The sequence below is a fragment of the Harmonia axyridis genome, chromosome 1, assembly GCF_914767665.1.
Source record: "Harmonia axyridis chromosome 1, icHarAxyr1.1, whole genome shotgun sequence".
NCBI classification, from domain to species: domain Eukaryota; kingdom Metazoa; phylum Arthropoda; class Insecta; order Coleoptera; family Coccinellidae; genus Harmonia; species Harmonia axyridis.
The window spans coordinates 34536380-34551320 of NC_059501.1; the positions used below are offsets into that span (position 1 = coordinate 34536380).

Sequence of the window (14941 nt, forward strand, 5' to 3'; positions counted from 1 at the left end):
AAAACATTTCATGTCAAAAAGTATGCCTTGTTTTATTAACTGACTTTACGCCCTTACAATTTGGCGCCCCGGCAAAATGTCCGGTTTTCCGCTCCTGGCGGCGGCCCTGCTATGAGACTAATGCAATATTAATACTGGGTCATTTTTGTTTTATTAACTGACTTTACTACCCTACAATTTGGCGCCCGGCAAAATGTCCGGTTTGCCGCTCCTGACGGCGGCCCTGCTATGAGACCAATGCAATATTAATACTGGGTCATTCTATAGTTATAACAGTCATATTTCAGAAGTTTTGAATAAATCAAAATCACTTAAATTAATAATAATTAATTAATTAATATAGATGTGGGCAAATAAGCGAAGTAAGCGGCTATATCACAGGATCCACTTATCGTAAATTGTAAAGTGGTAAATTTTACCACTAAAGTGTACAAAAGAACACACTGGAAATTGTTTAGAAGTTCATACCTCTACCGCTAGGGTGCGTAATGGCTACCGTCGAGTAGAAAAATGAATTTCACTCGGAAATGTTTCATATGAAGTTGAAGAAAAAATATCATCACTGTAATCCTTGGAAAATTCTCTATCTTTTTGAATTTTCACTTTTGATTTTACGATATCAAATAAGGGTAGGTGAAAGGGAGAAATCTGACTGATTGAAACACCTGTAACTTCAGTTTTGCTTTCAACACAACACACACAGTTTGGCTCAACATTTTTGAGCAAATTAGATCTCGTCTGAAAAATAATATCTTGTTGATTGAGGACAAAATATACCCATGGTAAATTTGTTTTTGCTGCATTCGATGGCGCTAAGTCAGAAGTTCATTGTTCTGTTCATTTTACTCCGAAATTTCAAATGTAATGATAGGATTTTCTTAACAGAAACAGAAGTTCCATCAAATTTGCATGAAAACACCTTAAGGTTGCTAAGCGATAATTTCATGCGTTCAGAAGTTATGGCCGAAAGAAGATATTCTTCAACTGATGCACAACAGAAAACCAAATTGCGTCTTTGAGTTCTGACAGAAACAGAAATCCCATCAATTTTGTATGAAAAAACCAAAAGGTCGCAAAGCGATAGCTTCAGGCGTTCTGGAGTTATGGCCGAAAGAAGACACAATTTAGTTATTCAGTGCATCAGTTGAAGAATATCTTTTTTCGTTCATAACTCCAGAACCCCTGAAGCTATCGCTTTGCGACCTTTTGGTTTTTTCATACAAATTTGATGGGATTTCTGTTTCTGTCAGAACTTAAAACACAATTTGATTTTTCGCAGTGCATCAGTTGAAGAATATCTTCTTTCGGCCATAACTTCAGAACGCATGAAATTATCGCTTTGTGACCTTCGGGTGTTTTCATGCAAATTTGATGGAACTTCTGTTTCTGTTAAGAAAATCCTATCATTACATTTGAAATTTTTTTTACCGCAAGTCTCTACGATGAGTGGATCCTGAGATATAACCGCTTACCTCGCTTATTTGCCCACCCTGTACATAACCAAAGGTTGTTTAAATTGAATGGTCTACTCTGCCGAGCACTTAATTGAATTTTAGTAGTTTAAAATACATGTCTTGATTGGAGAACAAAATCACAGCTGCAGTATTAAAAAAGTTAATTAATAAAATAATATAGGTACATCAAAAATATAAATTAAAATATGTACAAACATTTCATGTTGCCTAGTCCAGACCTGATTTTTTCGATTTCAGAATAATTGAAGGAAGCCTATAGTAAAATGTGACAAAACTTTAAAACTTGAAATTATTCGGTTGATTTATTTAAGAGTTATTGAACTGAAATAATTGCACTCTTGAGGTAATGTTTATTGATCACCCTGTATGACCGTGCCAAGTAGAGATTTAGAATTTTCATAATGAATTAATTCTTTGTGGTTACGAAAACGGAAAAAATCATAATGTTCACGTACAGGGTGATCCAATATTCACGAAAATAGGAAAAATCTGAAATTTTCCTAGTCCGGATCTGATTTACTCGAATTCAGAAATATTGCAGAAAGGCGATAGTAAAGGGTGACAAAACTTCAAAATTTGAAATAATTCGGTCCATTAGTTAAAAAGTTATGCAACAGTGAAGTTGAAGTTGAAGATGAACATCACCCTGTATACACCAAACGAAGGCACTTAGGCGATTGAAACCTCTTGATACGGGTCCTCCATGATGACCTTAATTCATAGTATTCGTTTGCCTCATTCTTCCCGGGACACCCTGTATACATACGTGTATTGTTCGAAAAATTCAGAGTCCTCTAAATTTCGAAGAGCAGAACCAGAGAACCAGAGTTTATAAAATATTCAAGGGGATTTTTAGAGTACTCATGTTTCGTTTGCGGCAGTATAAACTTGCCTTTATTCCTTGTGTCATAAGTAAGTACAGAGTGTCCCAAATTCGATACACACTCGAAGAATCTCGAAAACTATAATACCTAGAGAAAAAAACCTCGAGGACTCCCTATCTATTTTTTCGAAATAATCAGATAACAGAAAGCGTATCATAGATATCTTGATTCGTTCTCGAGTTACAGGGAGTTTCTGAAAACTTACTGTTTCAAATATTTCGCTATATCTTGGTTATTGTTCGAGATATTCGAAAAAGTTTAAAACAAATTCGATATTAATATCACAAAAACTGAAAGAGCTATGAAGATAAAACTAAAAATTTTGATATTTCAACGCTCTGTATCTCGGTAACGAACCTGAAAAATATGCCCCTGAAATCTTTATACTGAATTTTGAATCACCCTGTAGGTATATGCCTCTTTAGTCAGAGTCTGCCTGGGATAATATTTTCGTCCGTGCGCCCCTGCTCTACGACGAATTGCCTTATCTAATCCACATCATAAAAAAGGTAGAATATTTTTTCAACAATTTATGTGTTATTTCAGTTTGTATTTGAAAAAAATCTTTTAGTTTGGGGTTGCTGTAGTAAGCTTCATCTTCAAAATCTGCAATCTTGTATTCATCCTGAGTTATTATAGAGGAACTGAAGTTTTGGACTAATTCTATAATGGACTACTTTTCATTTTTTTGTTAAGGATTAATTCTAAAAATTTAAGTAAAATGAAACAAAAATGTGGAAGAATCATTGAAATATCTCTAGAAATGAAAAAGTTATGGGACTTTGAAGTTGCGCTGGAAGAATAATTTCATAGTACGTGTAAGTGTCGTGACGTCACACACTAGACGACTGGTATTCGCAGAGTGCTTACGAATTCATTGGTGTACAATCACTTGTGCCGTTCGTGTCGTGTTTTGTTCGTTACACGATGGCTGAAATAACTTACTATATACATACATATAAATTACTTTTTTCTCTTTTTACTTTTTACTCCTCACATAAATATGTTTTGCCATTGATAGACTTCAACAACCAGTACTCAACTACAAACTGTTAAATAAACGTTTTTTAAATAAATCATCGTTATAAGTTGAACCATGATGAAGCAAACTCAAAAGTAGATACTCACTTGAAAAGTTTAACTCCTTTTATTTCAGCACTGACATAAGATGGATTTGAAGAAAAAAACTCCATCACTGCGAATATATCTATTTTAGGCAAATTGTAACTTTGTCCTTTCACGAAGCCTTCTTCCATTATGGTGACATAAAAACAAAACTCGAGTTAAAACTACACTGTACAACTACAAATGGCGCGAGAGCCTTGGTGCGGCTAAGTATTTAAACGTAATTTATGGTGTAGCGATCACAGGCAAGCGCCGTGACGTCACAGACCAAAGACGTTCCGCGCTAAAATACGTAAATTTAAATAATCTATTTCTCAGTCATTTATTGATGGATTTTGAAAATTTTTTCACTGATTTATCAGTTTTGCTCTATATTTTAATTCTATCGTGTCAAATATAGTATTATCAACATCACTAAACTAGTCGAAACTCAGAAAAACCTGAAAGCGCAGGGCCCACACTAGAGGGGCGGCAAATATTGGAGGGCAGCATTTTCTACTTTTTCTGAAAAATCTGGATTCCTAGTAGAATTTATTAAATATTTCCTTTAAATTTCAATGAATATCCCATTACACTAATCTGTAACATCTTTGAATCAAAAATGTTTGCAACATCTAATCGTTTGTTTTTTTTTTCAATTAATTTCTACTATGGTTATTAGCAGCTAATCTTTTGTTATTTCAGCTAGTATTGGGCCTGAGCGCATTCGAATTAATAATATTTGATCCGCGTCATCTGATGGTTTTACATAAGGTATCATCAGTTAAAGGAAAAAAAAAGTTCAAGCCTTTTATAACGCCGAAATTCAGAAGAAGAACGTGAAACAGCAGATACCGCTTTGTCGCACAAGAGGGGCGCCAAATATTGGAGGGCGGCAAGGAATTTCACAAATGATTTATCAAATTCACTAATCTTAATTTTTTTATTAGGTAAAAAAAATAGCTTTTTTCTTCTTCTTGTTGTTCTTCTTCTTCTTAAACACACCAAGAAGGTCTGCAACATCTGCAAAATTAGTTTGTTTGTTGTTGAATCCATAAAAAAATACAAAGGCGCCGACTGGTATTTTTGCTAGGATGGCAGAAACGCTAAAGCGGTTAAGAGTTTCAAAGTCTGGGAGCGAAGTGAACGAACGGGTTCGTGAAACTTTTCCAGACAAATTAATCTCCACTTGAAGCGACATCCATTACCCTCATCCATAGTCAATGTGTTATGAAAAAGAGTTTAAATCTTTTGCCTCTTTTGGGATTATCTTATATACTCGTGTTAGAAATAAATGCTATATGGTTTGTTTTATTTTTATTCTTTGCTTCATTTTGTTCGAATGGAGTGTTTTATCTTTTGTTGCTTTTCATTCACTTTATCTATCTGTTTTAATTGTTCATTGATAATTTTGTCTTCATTTTTTATTATTATATGCTGCGTCTAATAGGTTTCTACCTCGACTATTTTCAGGTAAATTTTAATAAAATCATCCATCCAATTTGCAGTTTTGAAATTATCGGGAAACCATAATTTCGAATGGCATTACATCTCAGTAATTCGATCATGTTAAGATTTTGCACGTCGATAAAAAATAACAATTTCAAATTTTGTGCTAAATTTCGTGATGATCGCATCGCCAGAACCATAGAAAAATCAATGAGAATATAAAAAAAAATAATATTTCGAGGTCAACAAGTTGATATTTTGCCTATAAATGTAAAAAATACCTAACATTTCCGTTACAACAGTTCGGCAAACAAAGGCCATTTGATACACTTACAAAATATAAAGTGAAACAAGAAATATTATCGAAATCCTGACATATGGAGTTATTTAGTTATACCTAATTTAATAAAAAAACCTTGAATATAATTCAAGAATTTATATACGAAAGACTTTTCATTTGTTTATTAACATTTACTTTGCTTCCGAATTGAAATTTACTCAGAAAAATATTTGACTTTGAATAAAATACAACAAAGCAATTTCCGCTAAACTAGTTTAAGCGTTGAACTAAGTTGTAAACTCAGTTGAGCGGAAATTACTTTGTTTTATTTTATTTATAATGAATTTCCGCCAAGTAAGGTCCGAATCCAATAAATATTAACAACTTTGATGCGAGCAACTTAGCACCGTGTAAGTTAAAATGAAAAAATTTAACAATGCATATATTCAACTAATTCCATCTAGTTCTCCAAAGTAATTTCTTGTTCAAACTTTTTTAACCTTCGAACAGCATCTCATGTTAGGAAGATCATGGCCAATGAATATTGTTGCAAGCTTTATGCAACCGACTTTTGATTTCCGAGACAAAACCTGTGTGGAAAATACACCACTTTTTTTATTCGTTTTTTATATTCTACTCATATCATAAAAAATATATATAAAAATTTGACGTGGTTAATTTAGTTTTCAATCGATTTGAATCAGAATTTATTCAAAAATATACATTTTCTGATTAAATAATCCACTGATTCGATGTTTCTCATGGAAACTTCCAGACAGCTTCTAATCCTTGTCTTAAATAACATGTCAAACAATGCCATGATACGTTAACACATATTCAACTCCATATTTTTTCGACATTGCTTCATTCTTATAGAGTCAATGGTAAACAAAAATGTGAAATTCAACATAATGATTATCAGTAAAGCAAACATTTATAAATCTCTCACGTTGAAAATGATGAGATAATTCCATTTATCATTTCATACGATTGTTAAATTCACATAAACACATTTATGAATTGGTAGTACATGACAAATAGTAGAATCTTAAAAAAATAATTTCCGAACAAAATCTAAGGTTCTAAACTTTCCAGGAAATGAATTTTTTAATCAGCGTAATCAAATTTTGGGCTCCACCAATGAGTTTAGTGAAAATAGTTGCAATTCATTATAATGCGTGAAAGGTAATCCCACTGGTTTATTAGTCCCAATAATCAATCAATGAGTTTCAGTTTATTTTGTTGAACTCTACAAATCGTACCTACTTACATTTTGAAAAATAGGTAATAACTACTTGGATATTTAAAGTGTAGATAATAAGCATTCACTAACATTAACGTATAAAAATTAGAAAGATTTTTGCTAGATACTAATGTCTAAATACAAAGAAATCTCACTGCAAATTTTACGCAAAATAAGATTTAATTCATTCCAATTGAAACTTCATTATAAATGCCATAAATCTTTGAATTTGTTCCGAGTTTTGTTCCAGGTGAAAATATTTCAAGTTCTGATAAGAATCGAGATTTTTTAATTATTCAATTCATTATTATTTAATACATTTATCTCAACTTATTGGATTTCGAAAGACATAATGATAAATAGGTATGAAACATAACATATTAAGTTTTTATAATTTCCAAGAAAACTTTTTACGTCAAATGGAAGAAGTTTCAATTCATTTTTTCAGAAAATAAACCTAGGTTGCATCTTTCAAGGAAAAAAATTATGTAACCTTGAAATTTTGCTGTTTGAATTCAAAAGTTTAGAACTTAAAATAAAGTGAAATAAATTCAAAAAATTTCTTGAAATATTTCTCTTATGATCCACAATGTTGATTAAAAAATCACTTTAAAAATCAGTTTTTATTCCGCATTGATGATCCTAACTTTTGGGACTATCAAGGCCATAATTTTAAGGCTAAAAATCAAGGAATATTAATTTAAAAATAATTCTCATATACTCGACAACTTACACCTAAGCATGAATCCAAGTACTTTTTTTGCAATAATAACACCTTTTATTATATCCAGTATGTAGTATGTACTTAAAATAAAATACATTAAGGTCTTTTAGACAGAAAATGCAAACTCGATTACAGAGCCAATAAAAATCAGTGGTTCATATTTGAAATTAAATGGAAAAGGTTTAGGCCTATGTGAACTTCCCTCTCATAAAAACCTTTTATTTGAAACATTTCTCCGTAAGATATTTCCTCCCCGAGATTTTTGACTGATTCAACAAAAAAGATCCGATTTCATACAATGCGCCCGAGGAATACACAATATTTTTTAGACCTTTGTCAATTATTTTTTCAGAGAAATGGCAAATAACTCGAGAACTACTCAGAATAGCTTAGGAAATCTACACCAAATGAATGTAGGAATTATTGAGAAAACCCTCTGAATATGCAATGAAATAAAAGATTCAATTTTGAAAAGTTGAGAGTATTTTCGGTGAAAATATACCCCCCCATCGGACATCCCCCCTGGCTACAGCCTTCATTGTGCCATTTCAAGGTGCATATATTTCTCCAAGAAGCAAGCAAATCAAAAGTTTTATCATGTTAAATAAGGAAATTTCCGAGAAAATTAAAGTCATAATGATTTCAATATCGAGGAATTGAACACTAGGGTTAACAGTGAATGTAACAATATTACTCAACAAATAATTACTAAGGTCCAACGAAGATTTATTGGCCGTCTTGGATACTGCCACTTGCCAGGCTCAGGAAGAACTTCAGTTTGAAAATTTGTCAATCTTATAATGATTTTAAAGTATTTCATTTTACACAGTTGGCTCAACAAACTTATTGTTCAAAGGTATCAGGTGTGTGAATAAGTCTTTCCCGTTTTTTTTCAAATTTTGAGCCTTTATTGTGAAAAAATGGTTACAAATGAATTATTGAAAGTATTGGCCATCGCTAGCTACAACTTTTCCCCATCTTTCTGGCAACATACGAATCCCGTTGCGAAAAAATTCGACCGGTTTGGCCTCTATCCAGTCATCCACCCATTTTTTGGCTTCCTCGTAGGAATGGAAGTGCTGGTCAGCCAGGCCATGCGTCATCGATCTGAAGAGATGGTAATCAGACGGAGCAATGTCTGGACTATACGGCGGGTGGGGTAGGACTTCCCATTTGAGCGTTTCTAAGTATGTTTTCACCGGCTGTGCAACATGTGGGCGAGCATTGTCATGTTGCAAAATAACTTTGTCGTGCCTGTCGGAGTATTGTGGCCGTTTTTCTCGCAGTGCGCGGTTCAAACGCATCAATTGTCGTCGATAGACCTCGCCTGTGATCCTTTCATTCGGTTTCAGAAGCTCATAGTAAACCACACCTAGCTGGTCCCACCATATACAGAGCATGAGCTTGGCGCCATGAATATTTGGCTTGGCCGTCGATGATGATGCATGGCCGGGTAGTCCCCATGATTTTCTTCGCTTCGGATTATCGTAACGGATCCACTTTTCATCGCCAGTCACGATACGATGCAGAAAACCCTTTCTTTTATGTCGCTGAAGCAGCTGTTCGCAAGTGAAAAAACGCCGTTCGACGTCTCTCAGCTTCAGTTCGTACGGCACCCAATTTCCTTGCTTTTGGATCATTCCCATGACTTTCAAACGCTTGGAAATGGTTGTTCGGTCAACTCCCAATGTTTCAGCAAGTTCTTCTTGCGTTTGACACGAATCTTCATCAAGCAAAGTCGCCAATTCTTGATCTTCAAAGATTTGCGGCCGCCCGGAACGCTCCTTGTCTTCCACGTCGAAATCGCCACTTTTGAAGCGTCGAAACCATCCGCGAACACTTGAATCATCGACACAACCTTCTCCATAAGCTTCCTGAAGCAACCGATGCGCCTCGGCAGCAGATTTCTTCAAATTGAACCAATAAAGTGAAACTTCCCGCAAATGACGTCGACTCGGCTCAAATTTCGACATTTTCACGATTTCAAAAATTTATGATGCGAAAAAATTTCAACTAATGTGTTAGTGTGGAATTGTTGACAGATGAATAAGCTTTGATTATGACATTATGTAACCATTAAATACTCGCACAGTATTGGTGGCGCCATCTCTTACAAAAAACGGGAAAGACTTATTCACACACCTGATACAAACTGAAGTCCTTCCTGAGCCTGGCACTATACAGTTATACACTATACAAGATCTTCTCATATCGAAATTGCGCAACAACTTTAGCTTTTCCGAGAGCCTTATCAAACTGTTTCGTTCATACCTGGTTGATCGTCGTCAGTTCGTCCAGCTGGAGGGTGTACGGTCATCTGAGTTTACACCCACTTCTGGGATTCCTCAGGGCTCTAATCTCGGGCCACTCCTTTTTATTTTGTATGTGAATGATTTGATTGATGATCTTGAATTGCCGCATCTGATGTTCGCAGACGATTTGAAATTATATTGTGAAATTCAGTCACTGGAAGACTGTGTTCAACTTCAGCTCGAGCTGTATAGTGTTGCCAAATAGTGTGAGGATAATCTTTTGAGATTAAATGTTTCAAAGTGTAGTGTCGTTACCTACACAAGGAAAATAGATATGCTGAGATGTGAATATTTCATCGGGGATCAAGTTCTATCTCGTGTTGATGGAGTGAAAGATCTTAGTGGTTTTTGATCAGAAGCTTACTTTCATTCCACATATCTCCCAACTTATTTCATCTGCCTCGAGAACATATGGATTCATTGCTCGCAATGGCAAATATGTTACTAATACCGAAGCAAGTTGGAATATGACAGGATTATTTGGCATCCTATTTCTTTTTACCATCAATACCACCTTAAGGCCGTTCAGAGAAGAGGTTTTTGAAGTTCTTAGTTTGGAGGGAGGATGAGGTTTATCCACCAAGAGGATTCGACCATGGTGCATTGTTGAGTCGATTCAATGTAGTTTCACTGCGGGATAGGAGAGGAATTTCGTGTCTCAGATTCCTATTCAAACTCCTGCACAACAGTATTGACTGCCAACCTCTACTGCTGCTTTGGGATTTCGCGTTCCAAGACCTGCGTCCAGTGCGGTGGAGTTATTCCACTTGGGGACACCGAGGACCAATTATTTGATGCAGTCCCCCATTTGGTTCATGGAGTCTACTTTACACTCAGTTACGAGATTCATTGACGTATATTGTCGATAAATATGTAATAGGGTTAGGTTGAGTGTTGTTGAATGTATATGATTGTATTTTTATATTTTTGGTAAACGGTTATTTCCTTGCTCTTGAAATATTATATTTATTGCCACTTCCCAGTATTGATTGTTACTGTGTCACGTATTGAAGATAATTTAGATTATTGTGACTCGATTTTGTCAATTTATTTCTGTATTCTTTTTTTGTAAATTTTTTTCATTTCATTTTTGCGCTGTGCTTGGTTTTTTACTTATTGCAAGTGTAATTATTTTCTGTAATTGGGTGTTTACCTGTTGAAAAAAAATAAAGGAGTTATTATTTTAAGACGGTCAATAGATTCTCGTTGGACCTTAGTGACAGTTTGTTGAGAAATAATAAACATTTATTGGAATCTTAGTTTTCAATTCCTCGATATTAAAAACATTATAATTTTCTCGAACTTTTTATTTGTTGTTTAGAGAAAAATTACCTCTTTCAAAAATATCAAGAATAACGGTTACAATTTAAAAAAAAGGTGCGCATTTTAACATAAAAGTAGATGTGCCCACGGATTATTTCGAAAAGCTTTTACTTTTCTAGATAATGAATTCATTCAATTATTTTTAATTCCATTTGGATATTTTATTTTAATAGTAGGTATTAGCTGCTGATTTATCTAAACTAAACATTTTGTAGTTTTATCTATACTTCTATAATTTCATCTTTATTTGTGTTGTTTTATTTGTATTTTTGTGTTTACGCCGGTATTTCTATTTTTGTGTTTACGCCGGTATTTCTATTTTTGTAGTATTTCTGTAATGGCTAATGACCATAGCAGTCGATGCCGAAAATTCATTAAAAAACAAACCTTTAGCGGCGGTATTCGAACACAGGTTCGTTCGTTCAGAGCCCCGCAATAAAATCAAAAATTTATAACTATACTGAACGGTACGGGCTAGTATTTGATTATTTTGGCCTCTGTTTCAGCCTTCACTCAACAAAAATTCCAATAACAGTCATCTCATAACTGCATATCAGTGTTTCTTTCAGAAAATTTTCCTCGACGGGGCAATACAAAGTCCTAGGAAGGCAAGTATCCAAACATTTCGGAAAAATATTAATTTGAAGAAATTGCTTCCTCATTCGGCATTTTGAATTCTGAAGATGCTAATTTTTTTTCAGGAAAGGCATAGCCGAAGAATTTCTAGATTTTGGCTTTTTTCAATTTTAATAAGTGCAGTATTGAAAATTCAATTTCAAAAACCATCCAACCACCGAACATTAAAACAACAGACTTGTCTTTTCGAACTTCTTTCGAAACCCTTATGTCCTTAAACCACCAAATTGATACGCCCCTGTTCAACCTTGAAAACGCTACGAAATCGAAATTCTGTTTTTATATTCTACTAGATACTAAGATCAAATATACTGTAATAGGTCAATCTCGAGCTTCAGAAGCCCCCCAACAACACAAGAAACCAGTTGAAGCATTGGGACCTGAGTTAATTTATTCTAAAATTGTGTAGTTAGAACTTTCATCTATTAAACATGCTTAAAAGAGGATTTAAAATAGTTCAATATTCCTTACAAAATGAGATAACCAGTAAGTTTTCCTCAAAATATATTTTCTTCATGTCAAATGTGTAAACATTAAAGTTTATTGGAAAGTTTACTAAATATAGATGACTGAGAATCGTTTTCCTTAATAATAGTTCATTTTTAAGTGTGTAGCATACTGAGTTAATCAATGATTCACAATGATTTTTCAAATCATCTACTAATATAACTTAAAAAATATCATAATATTAGTTATATTGTTCACTTTCACACGTCACACAATAACACATGGATAATTCGTAAATGAGCAGTGGCGTATCATTCGATTTTATCAGAACTATATTTCAAAATTTTCATCTGAAATAATTTATAAATTTTACAATTTATTCATCAATGTAATATAGCATATGCAACAAAACTTTGGCATTATTAATTCACTTGTATAAAATCATTTTTTTTGGGCTGTGGAAAACGTTACTCTCACACATCATCAGTCACGGGCGTAGCCAGGGGGGGGGTTTTGGGGGTTCAAACCCCCCCCGAAATGTTTAAGATATCGAAATTTATCAATCTTTTTCTTCTTTTATTCTCATTTATTTCTATGAAAAAAATTCTTATTTCTGCCATTAGCCTTTTTTTTTTTAAAACCCCCCCCGAAACTGAAACCTGGCTACGCCCGTGTCATCAGTGATATAATAAGTGATAAAGATAAAGATATACCCCTCTAAAAGTTACAACGATTCATATTTTCTCCCAGTCATCAAGTTAAAAATATTTATTACTACAGTGATACTGCCCCTAACCTTATCGTTTATTAACGGAATTTTGAATTATAGAAAATTTTATTCGGTGTTGAAAGAATGAACCTCCCGTCTAAATTCTGTCGCTGAATATTTAGGTCTTGTATAATTATATATACGACTAGGGATATTTTATGTGATAAATTAAGAGAAAAGCTCTTACGTGATGTCAGGAGCTTTTAAAGGCTCATCCATTAATGCGCCTGGATACCACAGAAGTGTATATAGGTATCCATGGTATCCAAGGGCGCAATTGAAATATTAGAAATATTATTTTCCTTGAATTTTGTAGTTCTGAAGTCTTACAAAATTACATGTTAATTACGGCATCAGTGATAGAAATTTCAAGGAGAATATTCATAATATTTCAGTAGGTAACAACATCAATTGGGGCCTCAATTACACCCTTGGATACGGATAACACATATACCTATATAAAACATTTTTGTGGTATCCCAAAGGCGCTGTTATAGTATATGAATTAAGAAACGCTCAAGAGTCTGACTTTCATTAGAGTCTTTCCTCATTTTTGGTTTATTATTTTTAATAGTAAACCTTTGGAATCGTTCGAAGAAAAAACAATTTTATCCTCTCTTGAAATTTTACAGTTAAAATTTCGGAATATGTAGAATCCAAATAGCAAATAAAACAAAATTGAGCTTTTCAGGAGCACTATATAGAGGATTTTGAATAAAATTTATCACAAAAATCATTAACGCAGTATAATCATTCTAGCTCAAGAATTCAATTTTCAAAGCAAAAAATCAAGGAAATCATATCGAAACATTTTTTTTCGTATGTGATGATACATGGTACTGAATGCAATATTCTTTATCGCAATGTTTAAGCACTTATACGGTTTTGGAATTATGAATTTTGGAGTATATTATTTTTCGAATTGATCAAAATGATCATGCACTTACACCTTATGAAATCGATAACTCCGAGGTTAAGGTCTCTGATGCGGAGGACCTTTGGGAGCAAGTCCACGTTTTTCATTTTTATTCATTTTGTGAACCTTTCTTTTTAAATATTTGAGATGTTTCATGAATTATCAGATAAACAAATTCTCAAAGGATTATTATTTGGGCAAAAGAGGCATCGTCACAATTCTTGAACCAACTATCTAAAAACAAATACATTTTAATTTATTGTCTTCAGGAAGAAACGCCAGTACCATCGGTTTTATTGGTATTGGAAACATGGGAAGTCACATGGCTGGTCACTTGGTGAAGAAGGGCGAAAAGGTGAAGGTATTTGATATATCCCCAGATGCTGCCAAAACAGTAAAAGGTGCACATGTTTGTTCATCGCCTGTAGAAGCAGCACAAAATTCCGATATTGTATTCACAATGCTGCCGAATGGTAATGTGGTAAAAAAAACCTTATTAGAAGAGGGAGTCTTGGAAGCAATCCCAAAAAAATCCCTCTTGGTAGACAGTTCTACAATAGAACCCAAGGTATCTCAAGAATTATTCGAAATAGCAAATGGGAAAGATGTGAGGTTTATAGACGCACCTGTATCTGGTGGAGTAACAGGGGCTGAAGCTGGAACTTTAGCATTCATGGTAGGAGGAAATGTAGAAGATGTGGAATACGTTAAACCAGTCCTTCTTCATATGGGTGCCAGAGTATTTCATTGCGGCAAGGCTGGTGCGGGACAGATCGCAAAACTTTCTAATAATCTGATACTAGGTGTTTGTATGATGGGGGTTTCTGAGGGAATGAACCTTGGAATAAAAGCAGGATTGGACCCCAAAGTACTTCATGAAATTGTCAATGTTTCAACAGGAAGATGCTGGTCTTCAGAAACATACAGTCCTGTACCTGGCTTGCTGCCAAATGTACCCAGTTCAAACGACTACAAAGGAGGATTTAACATTAGACTGATGTCCAAAGATTTGGGGCTTGCAGAAGCTACAGCTGTAAATTCTGAAGTATCAGTCCCACTTGCTGCTTGTGCACATCAAATTTATAGAGCTCTGATCAGTAATGGTTATGGTGATAAAGATTTCTCTGTAATTTATAAGTTTTTGAGTGGTAATAAATAGTTAACAAATAATTCAGTTTTATTTTGGTATTAATCAACATTTGCCAATTTCGCATATTCATTTAGATGCCATTATGGATTTTATTCTCCATATCAGATCGCATAATTGGAAATACTTTTAAACTGTGGTCACAATAATTTTTTAAATAAAAAAATTAAAGAAAAAATTATCGGCTAAATCTCTAATTATTCTAACAATTTTTTGAATTAATTGAATCAGA

The 14941-nt window shown here is 33.9% G+C and overlaps 1 protein-coding gene across 1 annotated transcript; it reads left to right on the forward strand.

Moving 5' to 3' along the window:
• The first annotated feature begins 11725 nt into the window (after nucleotides 1-11725).
• LOC123671505 (probable 3-hydroxyisobutyrate dehydrogenase, mitochondrial) lies at nucleotides 11726-14732 on the forward strand. The gene is made up of 2 exons (XM_045605382.1): nucleotides 11726-11916; nucleotides 13832-14732. The coding sequence occupies exons 1-2, from the start codon at nucleotides 11862-11864 to the stop codon at nucleotides 14719-14721; spliced, it is 945 nt and encodes a 314-aa protein (XP_045461338.1). The 5' UTR covers nucleotides 11726-11861; the 3' UTR covers nucleotides 14722-14732.
• Nucleotides 14733-14941: the final 209 nt, after the last annotated feature.